The sequence below is a fragment of the Plasmodium gonderi genome (genome assembly GCF_002157705.1).
Source record: "Plasmodium gonderi DNA, contig: Chr02, whole genome shotgun sequence".
Classification (NCBI taxonomy): domain Eukaryota; phylum Apicomplexa; class Aconoidasida; order Haemosporida; family Plasmodiidae; genus Plasmodium; species Plasmodium gonderi.
Genome location: NW_021628926.1, coordinates 69,281 through 89,745, shown reverse-complemented (window position 1 = coordinate 89,745; position 20,465 = coordinate 69,281). Strand labels below are relative to the sequence as shown.

The following is a 20,465-nucleotide window of genomic DNA, read 5'->3' as shown; positions in this document are numbered from 1 at the left end:
TCTCTGCCAAAAGTGTGTAACACGAATAGGGGTGAATATACACACACATGCAAGTATATATAGAGATATACATCCACATGTACATGCACATAAACTTCCATAAATACATCGATGCTGAATTATTATTTTTCACTGCAGGAGGGCAACTCTTCCTCTACCGCACGAGTGCAGTAAAGGGCCAAAAAAAAAAAAAAAAAAAACTAATTAATTTCGAACTTTGCATTTTAGCCCTTGATATAAATCCAAAATTATGTAGTACATATATATGTATACATATATATCGGTATTACAATACCAACATATGGCAAATGATTCATAGGAGAATTACTGTGATGAATAATTTTTCAAGATTTGAACCAACATGACTAAGAGAAAAATTAAGGGGATAATGTAAATGCATTATTTTTTGTTAGTTTCTCAAATGAAATCGCTTCCATTCCATGGAAAAATGAAGATCTAGCCACTTTACAAATCTGGATTGTAGTTTAACCATTTAATGCTACTTATATGTATGGTAAATCGTAACAATTAGATCAAATTTGTATATTGCAAAAGCGTTTTTTTTTTAACCCATAAATTTATATGACCGCACTCGTTTTTGAAATGAGACACGAGATAATAATACACTTAGAAACGATACAAAAAATTGTTCATTAAGCATAAATAATTATGATTTCAAAAAGTTGTAAAACAAAAAAGAAAAGAAAAGAAATGGTATTAAATATACTCTTGTCAAAATGGTTAAAAAACTGTTCTTGTTAACATCAGAGCATATTCCTTAAGTACTATTATATTTGTGTGTCGTAAAGACAATGGGGTATAATATTTATATGCTGGGGAAATTTCCACCCGTCTCTACTAATAATAAGTGATAACGATAGAGAGACGTTATATGAATGTTTTTGTATGTTCTGGTTTATCACATAAATTTTACTGATAAAAGGAAGAATGCTGAGCGTTCATAAAGCTTATTAAAAAAGAAATAAGGATAAACATGTAAAGGCTACTACCACTAATGATAGGTTGAAGAAATATGTGTTCTTCTTCCATTTTATTTTGTTATGAATGTTTAATAACAATCGTCTGAATATTACATATATATATATATATATAATGAATTATATGTATCTCTTTATGTTTTCATAGTTTACGAAAAAATATAGTATAAGACATTTCAGACAATAAATTTAAAATAGCAAATAAGGAATTAATAACATATATGTAAATTTCCCATGAAATATTTTTAAAGCAATATATTATTATGCACATGAATAAGAAAATATATATATATATATAAAAATAAACATCATTATAGAGAAAAAATTCTAAACAGGCAACATAATTTTATAAAAAGTTTTTATTATACGTTAATTTATTTATATCCCCTCATTTAATGGTTCATAAATATATGTGGTGTGGGATGGATATGCATAATTAATACAAATTGTCATATAGAAAAATGACAAGGGGTATTTTATTATATAATAAAACAAAAAGTTACATGGATAAGGAAAATTTATATAAAAAAAAAAAAAAGGAAAAAAAAAAATAATATACACATTTATATAAAACATAGGGAAATGAAAAGGAGGCGCAAAACAAATATACCGTCTTAAAGATATTTTGTATATTTTCATTTGGGAATTTACATGTTACAAAGTTATATATAATCAATTTAAATCATTTGCATTTTTTACTCTCGTTTCTATGAAAAAGATACACCCGTTTTTTTATAGATGAAAAAGACTACATTTTTTTTAAAAAAAAATTCCCTATTTCGTGAGAATGGCTCTGGGGAGCGGGGGTGGGTAAAACGTTGTTCCGAAATAGTGATTATATTTTATAAAAATTGTTAACAGATTTGGTCATTTTTATCTTCACAAATTTTTTAATGTATTAATTTTTTTCATATACATAATATATGCTCTTTTTTTTTTTTTTTTTTTTTTTTTTTTTTTTTCTTGTACATGTCATCTTCTCCATTAATGGGTAAAAATATAGAATGCAAATTTTTATCTCTAAGCTGAATATGCGCCTACATATTATGCACAAATTGTATATAAGCAACCATATGTATATTTATATATATATTATATACCTGAGAAATGAGAAAGACTTTCTCGTCTTAACCAAGTTAATGCCCAAATAAAAAGACTTATAAAATTTTGAAAGCTATATTTTATTTAAAAAAAAAAAACAAATATTCGTTTAGAATCCAAGTGATCTATGTTTTACTCCTACGCTACTTAAAAGTTCATGAAGGAAGAAGTGTACCCATTCATTATACCAAGAACTTTTAGTTTTTTTCATTTGTTCCCATTCAACATATTTTTTACTTGTAAGTGTTTTTCCTACACTAGATGCTAGCTTATTCCAGTGTGCACTTTCTCTAGATTTTCTAGCTTGGTACATATCCCATGATTTTTTTATTATTGGGAATAATGGATCCCAGGCATTCATGAATGGTGAATTCGAATCCTTACACCAATATGCATCTTCTTCACATTTCCATTCTACCTTAAGCCATTCATCAAATCTTTTTTTTTTCCATAACTCAAAATCTCTACTAATCCATTTACGTAAATTATCATCGTTATTTTTAATCCATGTTCTATAATCAATAATCATAACTTCTTCTGCTTTTCTTTTAACAAGATTACACCATTCTCGTTCACTGTATTTTAATGTTCCTTCTCTACGTTGAACTTTATATTTTCTGTCCATTTTTTTTTTAAAAGCAACCCATTTGTGTTCCATTTCCTTTATCCAAATATCCCATTCTTCTTCTTTTTTTTGAATCCATTTTTTTTTTTTTTCTTCAATAAAATTGCTGAAACTTACCCATTCTGGTTCTAATTTTGTCAACCAATCATCCCATGCTTCTTCTTTTTGTTTTTCTGTTTTCTCGATTTCTTTAAGTTTAGAATTTTTAAAAGTTTTGAATTCATGGTTTAATTCTCCAACCCACTTAGACATATGTCCCCCACTTCTATCACTAGATGATTTCCTTGTTGATATGGTAGTACCTGGAATGTCCAGATGTAGACCGTGTCGTTCTCTTGAGCTCTAGGGGAAATTTGGGGATAAAAAAAAAAAAAAAAAAAAAAAAAAAATCATATTTTAATTTTAATGCCCTTAAAAAATATGTATACTTCCCGCATTCATATATGTACCAACCCATGGGCATACATTTATATACATACATTTACTACCCATGTATATATGCATATACATATATATTTACATACATATACTTATATACATATATTTACGTATATTTAATGGCATGGAGCCACAGTTTATAACTTACCGCATAAGCTTGATTGTAAAGGCAAGAGGAAGATAAAATAAAAAGGATGGTAGACACGTAAGAAAATGCAGAAGTACGCTTCATCTTATGTAATAAATTCTATATCTATGATTAATTGTTATTTATGTCTTGTTGTTTTTGTTGAAACGGAAGTAATCTAAGCTATATATGTATTAATATAAAATATATTTTCTATTTTATTATTTTTTTTTTTTACTATTATTTTATTTTTTTATTAAAAAAATATAAAAAATCTGCATTGAAAAAACAATTTTTTTTTTTTTTTTCTGTCAATTTTGAATTAATTTATTTTTGTTATCATTATAATTATAATATTCTACGGAAGCTCGCTTTATTTTATCATTAATTTATTCTTATTACTTTTTTTCTTTTTTTTTTTTTTTTTACTGGCAATCATTCCATGATTATTTAAAAAATATTTTTTCTGCAGAAAAGGGTAAGGTAATGTGGTGGTTGCGCACATGTACGTAGATATTTATAAAAAAATATATAACTAATATAGTAGATGGGTACTACAACAAAACAAATAAAAATAAAAAAAAAATTTCAATAAATATCATAGGTATAGTATGGAGAATAAAAATTTTTAAGTATATTCAATAATTGGCTTTTTACCTGTTTTGGTCGTTACAAAAAAAACAAAAAAAGGTTAAACTGGCAAAAATAATTTTATTAACTAAATTTAGATGTAAAATCACAATGCTAAAAAATAAAAATGGGACGGGGCATTTTTTTTATTTTATTTTATGTTTTTTTATAAGTAATTTTTTTTTTTTTTTTTTCCGTGCTAAGTTATATTTTGCATTTTTCATGTAAAATAATAAAAACATAGAATGTGGTGCATATTTTTTAAGGCATTTTTTATAGAATTAATTAAATGCACTTAGGTGAATTATTTATACATGTTATTTAAATATATACATGTATTATATACATATATTTTATGCAGAACAATTTATGCATACATTTCTATATTTATATAAATAACTAAAATATTTTTCCTCTCTACTTTTGTAGAAAGACAAATATATATATATATGTATAATAAGCATACTTTTTTATTTATGTATCTGAAAAAAAAACTAAGGCTTGTTGTTGGGTAAACATCATTTTCAAAATTAGGGAATTCTTGAATCTATAGGAAGTAGCTCCTTTAGTCTATTTCCATACAGGCAAAACTACTTGATCATTCTTCCCCAGGATTTTTTTACAAAAATATTTATAAATAGCGCTTAGAAGATGTATGCAAATTTCTCGAAGTGTCATGATTTTTGCTTTTCTTTTTTTTTCTTTTTTTTTTTTTTTTAAACCTCAATTTTTTAACGTAAAACTAGTATTAATTTTTAAAGTAAACAATTTTTCTATATTTGCTATAAGAATAAAGATGTTGTTTTTCCTTAAGTAAAAAAGGTTTAAAATTTATTTTATTTTTGTAAATAAATTAAAAAATATATATTGATGTAAGAACAACGTTGTTTCTTTTAAAAAAAACATTTGGTAAAATCGAGAATTAAAATAAAAATAGAAAAATATATATTTATGTTTGCATAAATTACATGCAAAGGAGAAAAATAAAACTTTTTTTTATTATTTATTTTTTTTTTTTTATCCTTTTCTACTCCCCCTTTGGCTATATTTGTCATTTATTTATATTATTTTTTTTTTTTTTAAGGTAAATTTATGCGTCAAATAAGTTTCTTCCTCTTCTTCTTATTATTATTTTACTGATACGACTTTCCAACTGTTTAACATTTATTAATTTAACTCGTTTTTATCATAGTTGTATCGTTAATTTTTTTTTTTTTTTTTTTCATACAATTTTTTATGTTAGTATTTTTTTGTGTCCATTAATATATCTGGCGGAACATGAAAAGAAAAAAAAAATTTAGAAAAAATAATACAGTGCATTTTTTCTGAGATAAATTTGTAGCTTACTTATCAAGTAGTTAAAATGTTTGATCACGATTTTTTTAATTTTCTTTTTTTTTCCTTTTCAGTTTGTTTCATTGTAATTATTTTTTTTATGTAAAGTGGTAGTACTATATATAGTAGTTAGTAGTAGTCCCTTTGAGGGAAAGAAAAGAAAAAAAGCGTGGGGGCCGAGGGGGATTTTATATTTATTATCTAAATTTTTTTAAAAACTTTTATTAAATAAAAAAATATCTATATTGCATGTTTTAGGGGACTCAAAAATTTATGATTTTTTTTTTTTTTTTTTTTTACTACCAATCTTTCTTTTTTTTTTATTATTTATTTTTTGATTAAAATGTTAGCGTATAGGAGTCTATATATATAATATCTCCAAGCTATATAATAAAAAAAAAAAAAAAAAAAAAAAAAAAAAAAAGTAGATAATGTACGAATGTTATCACTTTATTAAGATTATTCTTTGGACAATTTGCATGAAAAAAGGAGGCATAAAATTATATGTACTTAAAATGAGAATGAGTGATCTGTAGAAAAACAACTCTTACGAAATAGGAATAGAGGGAAGTGATACGTCCCCTTCCCAATCGTTTGCTCTCATTACATGAATGTTCATGCATCTTCACACAACATATATGTCTATATGTATAAATAACCATATATGTATACATGCCTTTTTACATACTGTATGCATATGATATTTCTGGCCCCAAACTGAGTAAAGACCTACGAACCTGAGGTATTGAATAATTTAAAAAACTTATCCTTAAAGAATTTACTCTTGAGCGTTTTTTTTGAAGGGGGAATGATTATGACAGTATAAAATATATTTGTCTGTTTTCGGCAATTATAGCACATTTAAAATATTATAAAAAATATAAGTTGGATTATTTTTTTTCTAGCATATTATTTTGAAAAGCAAATTCGTAAAAATATTGTACTCTACAATTCGGGTCCTTATAAATGTAAAAAAAAATAAAATTAAAATATAAAAAATATATTAAAATGGATAAAGGTTACAAAGGGTGTCATCTCGGTTACATTGATTTTCTATTTAATGCTTTTCAAAAGGTTTGTTCTATATGTAATAAAACGGGACTTATATTTTGTTCAGCAAGGATATACTTTTTCATTAGAAAAGGGAGAACCATATACTTCTCAAATAAAAATAAGTGTATACAATATATTTACTATACATATGTATATGAATAAGGCCAGTGTGTGTATATAGCTTTATGATAAAATAGAACTATTCGGCTTTGATAAAAAAGGGCATTGTCAGGTATAATGCATGAACTGAGATAAAAAAAGGAAAATTTTAAAATAAAATAAAATAAAGTATGGGTGTAACCAAAGTTAAGCAGAAACATAACAACTTCACGCTTTCGTACCCTGAAGAAAAAAGTTCGACAAAAAAAGGTTAAATGTTGAAAAGTTTTCACCATTTTTTGGGTACATTTTCTTAATGAATTATGGTGCAGTTGAATGTAGACCAATGAAACATTTTTTTCTCTTTCTATTTACATATTTACGCGTTGAAATTTTTGTCTGGGGATTTTTTCTCCCTTTTTTTGAGCCTGTCTTGTTTGAAGATATGTGAGCCAGGGTTCACAAAAAAGGAATGAAGCAAAAGAATAAAAAGAAATACTTGCCTTTCGAATGAATTGTGTTGATACCTATTTGTAGTAACAGGATCAATAGTTGTTAATTTTTTTATTTCTGTCCTTGTGAATTATTGTCATATAATTTTTTTTTTTTTTCTAATTTTTCTTTTTTCGATTAATAGGTTATTCAGGTTTATTTAAATGATATAATATCGCCTAGAAGAGTGTTACTGATTGATTTAAATCAGGAAAAAGTGTATTTGTTTACTCAATGCATGTGAGGAATTACACAATTATTAGCATTAAGTGCAATGCTATAATTTTATCTCTCACTTTTCATTTTTTAGGGTTCAAACATTAATTTTACTTTTAATTTTTATTGAAATGCAGTCATTTATAACTGCAGTTTCGGCAAATTTATATCTGTATTTTTATCGCTACAATTTTGATTATAAGCGCATTGTCTCTTCTTATAGTTGAAAGATACTTGCTCACAAAAAAAAAGTAGCCCACTCTGTTATTTATTTTTTTTTTACAGTATCATTTATAATTTGCATGTATTTATATTTTTTTTTTTTTTTTTTTTTCTTATTTTTTTCCTAACAATTTCTTTGTTTTTCTGTTTCCATTTGCTCTTTTCATTCTACCAATTTGGAAGAAATGAGGAAGCTAATAAAATAAAGACAGAAATTTACGCTCCATTATGTCATTAAAACATAATTGGCACGTTTTGGAAATGTACTTGGTAAACAATTTCTAAAGCGTTGTTTCTAATATATAATAAAAATTAATGATGTATAAATATATTGGGTGTTCTTATGAGACTTGTAATATCTTAAAAGAATCTACCATCAATGCATGGGGCATATTCTAAAAAATTGGTGAAGATTAAAATTATTTGGCTTCTTTTCTTGCTTTTACTCAATACGTTTGAAATTCTGGAAATCCAATCTTCTTATATTGTCTTACTCAATCTCGTGATTTTGTTAGTAGAAATGTGCATGTGAGAACGAGTACGTATCGATTTTACTCATCACACTTAACACCTAATGTAGCATAAGAAAGATTAAATTTATGGGTAAACGGAATGCTGGACGTAATTTCTCACACTTTTTTTTCTTTTTTCTTTAGTAATTTTTCTACTCTTAGCATAGCAATTTATGAAAGTTATATTTTTAAAAGAGAAATTGGGATATTTTTTATTAGTGACACGGAAAGGTTATGTGAATGCATCAGCAATTTAATTCACTACTTTGAGAAGGTACCCTTTTTTTTTCACTGATTTGAGAAATTATCCTTTTTCTTTTACTACTTCGAGAAATTAGCCTATTTCTATATGTGTAACCTTACATAAAGGATGTAACGAATATGAGAATACATTTTTTTGCTATTTTTTTTTTTTTTTCATGTGGCATATTTTTGAACACTTTTTATGTAATTTTATTTTTTTACACTAAGTTATAGTTCATTTGTGGCACTTCAGCATGTGAATTTTCAATTTCTAGGTCATATTTTTTGTTTTAGTTTTGAAGATTTGTACCTAGATTATGACTAAAAGAATCTGCATTACATTTGATGATTTGTACCTAGAGTGTGCCTACGAGAATATGCTATAGTTTGTCCGTTTTACATTTTTTTCAATATATTCTTATCGAATTTTTTATGATTTTAAAAAACTGTAATGGAAATTTAAAAATTTGAATTTCATTTAAGTGTAATGAATAAAACGAAGTATATTTTAGAAAAATGCACCAAAGTAGGTTTTCTGGTATTATGAATAGCGTGTACCTAAATATTACAACTAATATAAATCATTTATTCAGATTAATATAAGAATAGTTATTTATTTTTTTTGAATTTTATATAATCGTGTAAGGCTATGATAAAATATTTTTTGTGAAAGGAGAGTTAATATTAAATATAGGTATATCATCATAATGTAAACTCTGTGAATGTTTATTTTGTGAGTAATTGCCATTATTTATATATATGGATTATAAAATTACTTTATCAAGTATTTGCATAAGATTCACATCTTAACAAATGGAGATAAGTTTAATTATCTGTATGAATAGGAGTACCTATTTCTGTATTTTTTGAAAATGTATACATATATACTATGTATATATATATTACAAAAACTAAAAACAGTAGATAAGAACAAGGCAAATGAATTGGAACTCTTATATTTGGAGAAACACATGTATTTTGGAAAAGAAGTGTTGTATAATAAGGTCATTTTCTCTATAAATGTTAAGATAAAAGGAAATAACATGATATATCGGTTTATTTAAATGGTACTTTTGAAAACATTTTTAATTAGATATCATCTCTGGACAAAAATGGGTATTTCTAACGCACACACCGTTCTTAATGTAAATGTATTTCAACTTTTTGTTAAGTTCTGCGTTTGTGCTTTTCTCCAGTTTTAAGGTTTTTAAAATTGATATTAACATAATAAGGGTGAAAGGGAAAATGGATAAAATATAATAAAAGATATGCATAAATAAAATTATTTTTTTCTTAAAAAAAATGTTAAGTGCGTTAAATATGAACATAACCTTTGCCAAATGATGGCAAGTGTGTTATACCTTGGTAGGTATTATATATATATATATATATATATATATATATATGTATATTATCCTTTTCTGCACTTATAATTAAAAATTAGTAAAAGGATATATTTATCACTTGTATTTTACACTTATATAGGATATAGCAAAAATTCATTACAATTTTGAGAAATATTGTTAATGGTGTTATTTAGTAAATCTTTCCATTTCATTAAAGCATTTTTTTTTTTCTTTTTTTTACATAGGGAGCTTGAAATTGGAAAACAAGAGCAAAAATTAGTAATATTCAATTTTAATATAAAGTATTATTTTCAAATGTGGATATAGAGAATTTAAATTTAATATTTTTCTAGAATGTTCTGGAATATTTCAGAATAGTGTTATTTTTGAAGATGTGTTAAATAATAACTCTTTTCTGCCTAAAACATTGATAATAATATATCAAAACGAATAATGTTAAAATTGTACATATTATATTAATAAGAATGATATTCTTAAACAAAAAAAATAGATAGGATTTTTCTTTTTAAGACATATTAACAATAAGCACTAAGACAAATGCTTCAATTTTAATATATATAAATAAATGATTTAATAACACTTTAGGTTTGGAGATCCTGAAAATGTAAATTATGTTCATCTATATATATATGTGTATGTCTAACTGAATTTCATATACATGAACATATTTTTGAATGAAAAAATGCTTTAAGTATAAATCCTTATAGGAATATCACATTTTCCTCCGAACAATATGCATAACTATAGAATTTTTTTTCATTTTTTTGTAAATATATTTATTATGTGTATCATTAGCATTACTATATTTATTTATTACTAAAATGTAAAAAATAACTCATTCCCATTACATTTATTTGTATATATATATAAAATTAATGTGAAAAAATACCCATCGCTGGAACACAATTTATCAACTTCTTAAACATTAATATGCAAAACTCGATCCTTTTTATTATTTAATTTACACTTACAGCATTATAATGGCAGCTGAAAATCCAAAAAAATGGGTAAACATTCTCTATAAAATAAAAGAATTACTAAAAATTCAGTAGTATAGATTATACATACTTAGCGTAAACAGAAAGAAAGAAAAACATCATTTAATGTTAAAAATGAATTATCAATTTAATCAATTTTTGACGCTTTATTTTTAGGGGGACATTTTGAAAGGTACGAAATCACATGAGATGTATAGTAAGTTTGATAAAGGGGTCATTGGGAATGACATGGATACATATTGTAATAAATTGAAGGAATCAGATAACGCATGCAATAATGATAAATGTAAATTATGCAAAAAAATTGGAAATAGTTTAAAAATATTATCCCAAATACAAGATGGTAAAACACGTAGATACGGTTGTCTAAAATATAAATATTGGGTAAATTCTCAAATTTTAAGTTTGTTAGGAGATGATCCCAAAAAAGAGTACGACAAAACCGTACTGAATAATTTTTCTGATGCGCAGAAAATTATCCTTGAAAAAAAAATATATGATTATGTTTGCTGGTATGATTTTAAAGGTGCAAATTTAAAAAACGTTAAGGAAATGAATGAGAAGAAAGATTTGCATGATTATTTTAGTAATTATAGCACTGTTAAAAAATATATATTATCTGATAGTGCTAATGAGGATGAATGTAAGAACTACCTAAAGCACATTAAAGAACTATATGACAGGCATAAAAATGAGTGCTTTGATTTTTTTAATTATTGGACATCCGATTGCCCAGACTATTATAAACGTGAAAAGAAGTATGACCCAAACAAACTACTTTTAAAATTACAAGGTAAAGGTTCAGAGAGTATAGAGGTGCCTCCTAAGAAATCTTCAGAAAAAGAAAAAATAACATTTTTTCGTCTTACATGTGGTAATGAAATATGGGACGAAAAATTTCGACATTGTGCCTTAAAGCCATTAACTATTGAGTATACTGATGATGAAGATGAAGATGAAGATGAGGATGTGGCACAGCAAAATAATTTGATGCCAGGAGGTATCGAACCACAAAGTGAGAATGAAAGCACAGTTAAGAGGCAAGAAGGTGATAACTCTCAAAGTGACGAAGATGTGGGAACTATCGATGAAGATATACCTAAAACCTCAACAGAAGAGGATGGTATAACACCTTACTTGGAACTAAGGGATGATGTAATTAAATGGAACATAGAAGATAAAAGAGTATTAGACTGTAGGTTTAATCAACATGATGCTAATACTAAATTATGTGAATACTTAAGAAAAATATATAAAGGAGATTTTGTGCTAAAACAAAAACCTAAATTTGAAATTAAAATATATACCAAAGAATCATACGACGGAAAATCAGTTAAAGGAAGAGATAGTAATTTGACAAACACTGGTTTATCAAGTCCTGATTTATCAAGGTCTCATTCAAGTGCGTCCCATACAGGAATGTCTGATTCATCAAACTCTGTTTCCTCAGTCCCTGATTTGGAAACCAATGAAGAACATAGCAGTGGAGAAAGCGACGCAGAATCATCTATCACAAAATCACTTATTATAAAACCAGTCATCGTAGTAGCTCATGACACAGGATCAGATATTGAAGATGGAATTAGCGAAGAATCAACTAATACCCAGAATGAAATTTTTAATTTATCAAAAACTACTCCATTCCGCGCAATGGTATTAACCATTATAATGTTAGGAATTTTTTTTCTTGGTTTTCTTTATTTTAAAGTAGAGTTCTAATTTTGAGTATAAATAAAATAATTTTTATTTACGCTAATTTTTGTTTTGTAAAAACTTGTATTTATAAAAAAATTATTTACAATGCAGATATTTTACTTTTCTCCTTTACCTTTTAGTTTACACCTTTTGGTACTTGGGTAAGAAGGAAATTAGGAATGCAGAAAAAAATTAACACTCGTCAGAGAAAACAATTACAGAGACCACAATCCCGTGGACGAAAAGTAGCTAATACAAACATGAATAGAAAGCGAGTACAAATTGCTTATCAGAATAGGTGAAGAGTATAGATATGAAATGATGCAGCATTGAATGTGCATTAGATCCATATAAGGAGAGTTAAGAATTATTAGTAGTACATAAGTTATGTCCACCTTTTAAAAAATAAATTAAAAAATATCTAAAAATATGCAATATATATATTATATGTAGAATGAAGAGCATTTTGTGTGATAATTCATATTTAGCAAAGAAAAAATTACCCTAATACTTAACCTAAGAAAGTAGCAAAATAGAAACACCTCACAGAAGAAACAATGAACACAAAATTGAACAATTGTAATAATAAATTTTGTTAGACTATATATAGGAATAAAAAATATCCTCTATTTGGATATTTTCTGAAAAAATGGAAAAGGTATTTTGTACATAGTGTATCTAAATATCTTACTCATTAAAAAATGAATCTGACATGCGTACAAATGAGTGATTTTTTATAAGATGTGTCGATGAATAAAAAATATTGTTTTAAATTTGTTAGCTTATTATTTAGTTTTACTACTCTAAATTGAATGGAGTATTTATATATTTGTGCACGGTATCATCCAAATTCGATTTTTTTTTATTTTATTATTTTTTTTTTTTTTTTTGTGATTTTTATTTATTAATTTATAAAATTTCATATATTTCATTTCCTATATAATCATAGTATTAATATATGTGAATAATAATAACTGGAAATTTTTTATAATTATATTTGTTCAAACTATTTTTAACTCTATTAATACTATTATGCGTTAGTAAGAACCTAAGCAATGTTTCTTTTTAGGTTTATAACAAATTAAAATCAATACCATTTATTTGGTTGAGAATTATAGAAGTTACTAGGTCTTAATTATGAAAAAAAAAATTAAATTAATAATGTTTTTCTAAATCGTGTATATTTTTGTTGCACCGATGTGAAGCAATGTATATTAGAACTATTTACTAATCACGCGATTATAATATAGTAGCAAAATTTTAGCACATATTTATGAGACTACATTACTATAATATGTGTGAATATTTATTCTGTATATATTTTTATATATTTAAGTAGTTTACGCTATTTATATATAAATAACAAAAATAATAGTATTCCTATCTCCTCCATAAGGTTATATGATACATGTCGAGGAGTAATTTTTGCACATTGTGCAGAATTCGATAAGGCACAAACATTGATCACATACAAATAACGCTGTGAGAAAATTTTTTTGTAAAAATAAAATTATATTTTATAATAGATATAATTAACATATGAAGAACTATGCATTGTATACCTTCTCTACTTTTTATACTTTGAGTTGAAATGAAAAACTTTTATTTAGTCAGCGATGTGTAATATATAAGAGGGAGAAAAAATATTAAAAATGTAAATAAATTTGTAATTATTGATAATATTAACTTTTTTTCTTATTGCATTTAAAATTACAAAAGAAATTGCACAAAAAAATAATTTAGGAAATTTTCAAGCGCTATACTTCATGAAGTTAACACGGAATTCATTTATTCTTTGTTAAAAATGACAAAATGTATTTATATTCATATATGAACTTTCAAGAAAACGTTATATGTAATATATGCTTCTATTAAAAGAATTTATTACATTATAACTTTCGTAAGTAAACATTTTAAAATGAATAAGAAAAAAATTATAGTTCGCCTTAATTAAAAGAGCTACATATGTGTAAGGTTCTTATTTCAAAACACCTAAAATGGAGAAAAGGAAAATGTAGATAAATGGAACACTATAATTTTCATATTATTAATTATTGTGAATGGATAACATTTTTACAAAATTTAACCTTTATTATTTTTGTTATAAGTAGTGTAAGAATGTGTTAATGTTTTTTAACCAGTAAGAGCATAAGTAAATAAACATTTATGTGAAAAATAGAAATTAAATTCTTATATATATTGAAACTTTTTTCAATATGTGATATGCATATACAATGTCTTATAGGAATATATATTTATCAAAATGTTTGTTCCTAAAGAAGGCTTAAATCTCGTGTTACGTACTACAGTCCCCAATTCGTTTTTTTATATTTTACATCACAAAATTTCATGACATAAGCCAAACCTCATAATTTATTTATAAAGTGACTCTAATTAACGTACAGTAGAAATGATTATATTACTCATATTTCAATGTTTATTTGTGAACTGCTAATAAGATATAAACATATTAATTAACTGAATTATGCATATATAGATAATTAGTCGAAATACCATTTTAAACATTATTATATTTAATTAAAATGTCAGGAGGTACACGTATTCCTACTATTCATAAATTGCTTGTAGAAGATGTTAAGTTTTATGTTTCATAAAAAACATAACTAAGATAGCCTAAGATGTACTTTATATATTTCCTTGAAATGATGAAAACGATTTTTTAAAAAAACAGGAATTTATTAAATTATGTAATTCATTCTTTTCTGTTTTCAGGATTATAAATTAAGGGAAAAGGATTTATATTTAACTTATATTGAGTTTAGTAAACCGTGTGTTCCAGGGGATGATATTAACTGTTCGGATATATTAGCTGAGTCTTTAAATGGAAGAATGAGAAAGTTATATAAACAATTTGTTCATAATTTCCATAAACTAAAAGATACGGAAAACCTTTTTAAACGTATAAATGGTATGGAGAAAAAAGGATGCACATATTTAAAGTATTGGCTTTACGACCGATTTATATATAATAAGTATAGTGATGATGATATTCAGAGTTTCTTTAATTCCTGGGAGTTATCAATGAAAAGTTTGTTTGATGAACAATGCGAATGCAAACTACATAGAATGAACTTAGATGAACTTCAAAGGATTAAAAATTTATATGATTATTTTTTATTCTATGATGGGTATGGTTCCGTTGATCTTGTTAGTCATAAAATATATAGCAGCTCTTATTGTAGTTATCTACAAGGAGCTGAAAATATATATAATAACATGAAAATTGAGTGTGTAGATAATAATAAAGAATATTGCAAAGAATTTAATGATTTACGTAAACATATTAACGTTGATATGAATAAAATTAAGATTATTTTATTTAAAGGGAATTGCAAGAATGAGATAACTGGTACATTTAAAAAAACTAACGAACCAAAAAACATGTTGATTAATCCTCTTCTAAAAGGACTAATAGAAAACGTATATTTAATACGTTAATATAGCTTTTAATGTGATATTATATAATTAAATATTATATTTCTCTTAATTTCTTTAATTATTGTTTTGTTTTATGAGATAATAATTATTTATGCTTTAATATATTTTATTTTATCTGTTCATTATGCAGGAAAACTTGGAGCATGTACCTTTATATGAATTTTATAAATTGATAAATAAGGTCGCTAATGAAAGTATCGAACATGATATTTGTAATGTTGTTATACCTAGTAACACAATAAACGGTGGTTATCTTCGTAAATATTGCAATCTGATTAAGCTATTATTAAAAGAGTGGGATAGTAATTCACATATAGTAGAAAAAAGTGAAGATAAGAATAAGATTTGTGAATATTTTAGCTACTGGATACGTCAAGAAATAAAAGAAAAGAAATATCGTAACATGTTTTTAAAATTACTTCATTTATTTAGGGGTTTTCCAAATAATGAGAATAATAAGTGTATAATTAAATTCTTTAACGTTGGTGAAAATGAATTTAAAAAGAAGAAAGCTTTACATGAGTTTTTAGAATTCTTTGATATTATAATAAATAAAATGAGCAATGGAAAAGATGAAAAGGTTGATAAATGTTGCGAATATATAAAGTCTAATTTTCAATTATACTATCTTATGTTACAAGAAGATAAATGTAAAAAATCATCAAAATATGAAGATGAAATATTACTTTTTCAAGAGAAATTTCGTGTAGGGGATGACATATCTACTGTAGAGGAGAAATGTTCTTGTAATTATCTAGATTTATTGTATAAAGATGATCTTGAAAATAAATATTCGAGTCCTACTGGATCTGCAGAATTTCAGGCAGAAGCACATGATCCTAATCAAGATAACGTTGCTCATACAGGAGTTGAGTTTAAAGGAATATCTCCTGAAATTGTATATCACAACTTATTCTTATTTGATATATTGTGATTATCTTTTTTTTGAATAAATATGAAAAACTAACTAATTAAAAAAATGGGTATTAAATAAAAATTACATAACTGTTTATAAAAATGCATTTTTTCTGTTTAATTTTTAGCAAGAAGTCATGAAAGAACTCCCTTTAAGTAAAATATATGATGAAATGAATGATGAGAAAAATATTGAAAATTATTGCAGTGATTGTATGGACATATTGTTCTTAGAATTGAAGTATCCAGGTATTAACAAGTTCTGTAGATTGTTATCAAAAAATTTAAGAAATTTATCTGAAAGAGTAAATGAAGATAATAATGATCGCTGTGAATATTACAATCATTGGGTAATTGATGAAATAAAAAAAAGGTTTAAAAAATACCTGAACACCTCTTTTGATACACCATTTGTTAAAAGTATTCTTAATGTTGTTTACAATATTAATAATAAGTTAGGAAATAACCGTTGCAGTTTTAATTTTAATTTCGATTCTGACTACGATGAATTGAGAGAAATGAAAGATTTGCATGATTTTTTTAAAAATTATAAAAAAATTGAAAATAGAGAAAATTCTATTAGTATAGAAAAAGATAAACTCTGTAAATATGTTAGTTATATATACGAATTATATAAGAAGCATTTAAGGGACTGTTGTGAATATTATGAACAAAGTAATTACTATGGGGAATATTGCAAGGATTATTTTAAATGTGATGTAAGTTATAACCCTTATAATCTATTAAATAAATTAGACTGTGTGGAAAAGGAACTAGCTGATGATTCAAAAAATATATATGAAAAATCAACCACTGATAGAAAAGTAAAAGTATTCACTGAAACATCTCTGGAACAATATAAATCATTAGTTTCTAATAATGCTTATATTTTTAATAATATCATTGAAGACCCATTTTATTTTATTATTACTTTTCTTTTCTCTCTTCTTGGAGTACTGTTTATGTTTTTCGTCTTTTATAAGGTAAAAGAATGTTATATAATTAACTATACATACTTTATGATATTACAAATAACTTGTTATTATGAAGCGTGTAAACACAGCACAAACATATTATACATTCATTCCTATTCCTATTATTATTACTATTATTATTGCTATTACTATTATTACTATTTTTTTTTCTAACCCATTTTTTACATTAGTTTACTCCCTTCGGGATATGGGTAAATAGATCATTAAATAGAAGAAGCCTTAGGAATAAGCATCAACAAGTGCCTCCAAAGAAATTCAAAAACATTAATTCGAAATATAGGAATATGAAAACACAAGGAAGACGACTAAATATAGTTTATCAGTCTGCATAAGATATAGAAGTATCACTTTATATTAAATTTATTTTTTTGCAAAGTTATATTAATACAATATGAGAAAGTGATACTACGCATGCAGAAATGTACAATATTAATTAAAAAAAAAAAATTGAAATGTAAGGAAAAGAAAAAACACACAGCTCAAATTTATGTCATACCATTTCATTGTTTTTGTTACTCTTACGCATTTATTTATTTAATTTTACTTTTGTATAATTGCTTTGCAGCATAATTATTTTTTTGAATAGTTACTTTTTAGTATTTGATGTTTTTCCTTTTTTTATTGCTTAAATTATTATTTTTTTAAATTTAAACTCGAAGAAGTAGCTAATATAATAATTGCAAATCCATGTTTTTGCCTTGGTGCACTTTATCGTTTCTGCTGTTCTAGTTCATTATAAATTAAACAAATATATGATAAGAATATGTTTATTCATTTAGATATACTTCATTATTGATATTTTTCGATTTACCAGTTTACATTGTTTAACGTAATAATAATTTAGAATTTACTAGTTCTACTGAGAAAAAAAGATATGTAATTATTTTCCATATTTAAAAGAAATGACTCCCATTCCAATTTAACAAAAAAAAAACTCTCTCTCTATATATATATAGTTACATCCTTTTTTATATAAATAGTGTTCAATAGTTTTTGTGCTGTAAAATATTATGGAGTGTATAATTTTAGAAATTTTTGTTATAAGAATAAGTTCACCTTATTTTTACCGTAACAATACCATTATAATGAGAGTTGAGGAATAAAAATTATTTCTGAAATTTAATAATTTGGATTTATCAGTTTAAGCAGTACAAATTCCTTAAACGAAATGAAGGCTCAATATACTCACATTTTATTAATCTGAAATTGTGAGTATACACATATGCATGCGTAGATATATATATATACTAAATTATGTTTAAAGAATAGAGATATTTCCTTTTATAAGAATACATATATAGCATTATGCTCGTGTTTATAAGTACTAAATATGGCATGGATGTATGTGATGGCTACGTAATGTTTTCACAATATTGAAATAACACGATACCAAAAGTTATTTTATTGTAGCACGTTTGCATTGTTTAACCATTAAGAGGTTAAATATTGTAGTAGTTGTAAATATACTTTATAAAAATTATTTTTGTATATAATTTTGTTCAATTATATTAAGTAGCATTAAAAAGATGGAGAAATTATTTATTTATTTATTTATTGGAAGTTTTTTTTTTTTTTGTTAAACAATTCGGAATGCAAATCATTTAAGAAATATAATTAAGTTTATATATGTGCTTAAATCATTTCACAATACTTTGAAATGAATTGAAAAATGTAAATATAACATTTTAACTAATTAATAATGTTATATTTACAAATACAGTCCCTAAAAGCACTCACATTTATGTAAATTAACACTCATTTGATTACATGTACAAACACATTAACAAAATAATTTGCTTAACTATATATTTTGTTATATTTAGGAATTATAAAAGTAAGAAATTATTATTATATATTTGTGCAGAAACTATTTTGTAAAATATGAATCAATGTAGTTATCATTTAGATTTATAATGATCCATCTGTCCTCATTTGAGCATTAACCACTTAATGCTTATTGCAAAAATAGATATTGAAATGAATAAGAGGAGACATAATTAAGATAAAATATAGAGATTAATAATATTTATTATAAAAAGTTTTCATTTGCATGAAATGCTTATGTAAAAAATAGGTTTGTCAATTGTATAGGATGTATATGCACAGAATAAATTCATCTATTTGGATCCACTCCAACAAGTGAGAAATGAAAAAATAAAAAATTTACTCCATTTAAACTACAATTAAATTTGTAAATAATACATGTATTGACAATTTCAACATTGTAATGTTAGTTACATATAATAATGATTAATTTTGAATAGTAAATAATAGGAAGGAAATGAAAAATATAAAAGTAATTTCCATTGCAATAATTTAAAAGAAAATATAAAAAGAACAAATTTTTATAGTTTAAGAATACATAGTGTTTTAAAAATTTTGGTTCTAAGGCATACACACATTTTTTTCTTAGTTGTATTAATTTTATGAATTTAAGTTAAAATGTAAACTTTAATTTGTCAAATATTATGAAGTTAAGATTGGGAAAACATTATGTTCTTCTCTTGTGAATACACATTAGTTTTATATTTTATCATTTTTAATTATCCTTGCACGTAATAAAATTGTAATTGAGAATATTAAGGAAGGGACAACTAGCTATTTGTATTTATTTTCATTGCATCTATTACAAAGGAAAATATGCAATCATCTCATTACACAGATGCATAACACAATACAATTGTTTTGTTTTAATATGCATGAATTAATTGCAATAATTTAAATACATTTTGTCTCCATTTGTGTGTAAATGTGTGTAGGTAAGAATTCGATAACATTTTGAATTTTCATGAGTGGAAATTGAATCAATCTGGATGGAATTTTTTTTTAATATTACTTCTACCCACAGTGCAGATAAAATAAAGAAAAAAAGAAAAAGTGGCACTAAATAAAAGCAAAATATTAACATGGTGAGATATTTAACAATGAATTGCTAGGACATAACT

At 24.7% G+C, this 20,465-nt stretch overlaps 3 protein-coding genes across 3 annotated transcripts; 2 read left to right on the top strand and 1 right to left on the bottom strand.

Moving 5' to 3' along the window:
- Positions 1–2,208: 2,208 nt before the first annotated feature.
- PGO_020120 (variable surface protein) lies at positions 2,209–3,394 on the bottom strand (the record flags this gene model as incomplete). Its single annotated transcript, XM_028685831.1, has 2 exons — positions 2,209–3,066; positions 3,311–3,394. The coding sequence occupies 2 exons, from the start codon at positions 3,392–3,394 to the stop codon at positions 2,209–2,211; spliced, it is 942 nt and encodes a 313-aa protein (XP_028541632.1).
- A 7,044-nt stretch (positions 3,395–10,438) lies between these two features.
- Positions 10,439–12,453, top strand: PGO_020110 (variable surface protein; the record flags this gene model as incomplete). Its single annotated transcript, XM_028685830.1, has 3 exons — positions 10,439–10,465; positions 10,613–12,163; positions 12,292–12,453. 3 exons carry the CDS (start codon positions 10,439–10,441, stop codon positions 12,451–12,453), a joined length of 1,740 nt encoding a protein of 579 aa, XP_028541631.1.
- A 2,241-nt stretch (positions 12,454–14,694) lies between these two features.
- Positions 14,695–17,852, top strand: PGO_020100 (variable surface protein; the record flags this gene model as incomplete). Its single annotated transcript, XM_028685829.1, has 5 exons — positions 14,695–14,745; positions 14,885–15,592; positions 15,741–16,508; positions 16,654–17,508; positions 17,691–17,852. The coding sequence occupies 5 exons, from the start codon at positions 14,695–14,697 to the stop codon at positions 17,850–17,852; spliced, it is 2,544 nt and encodes an 847-aa protein (XP_028541630.1).
- Positions 17,853–20,465: the final 2,613 nt, after the last annotated feature.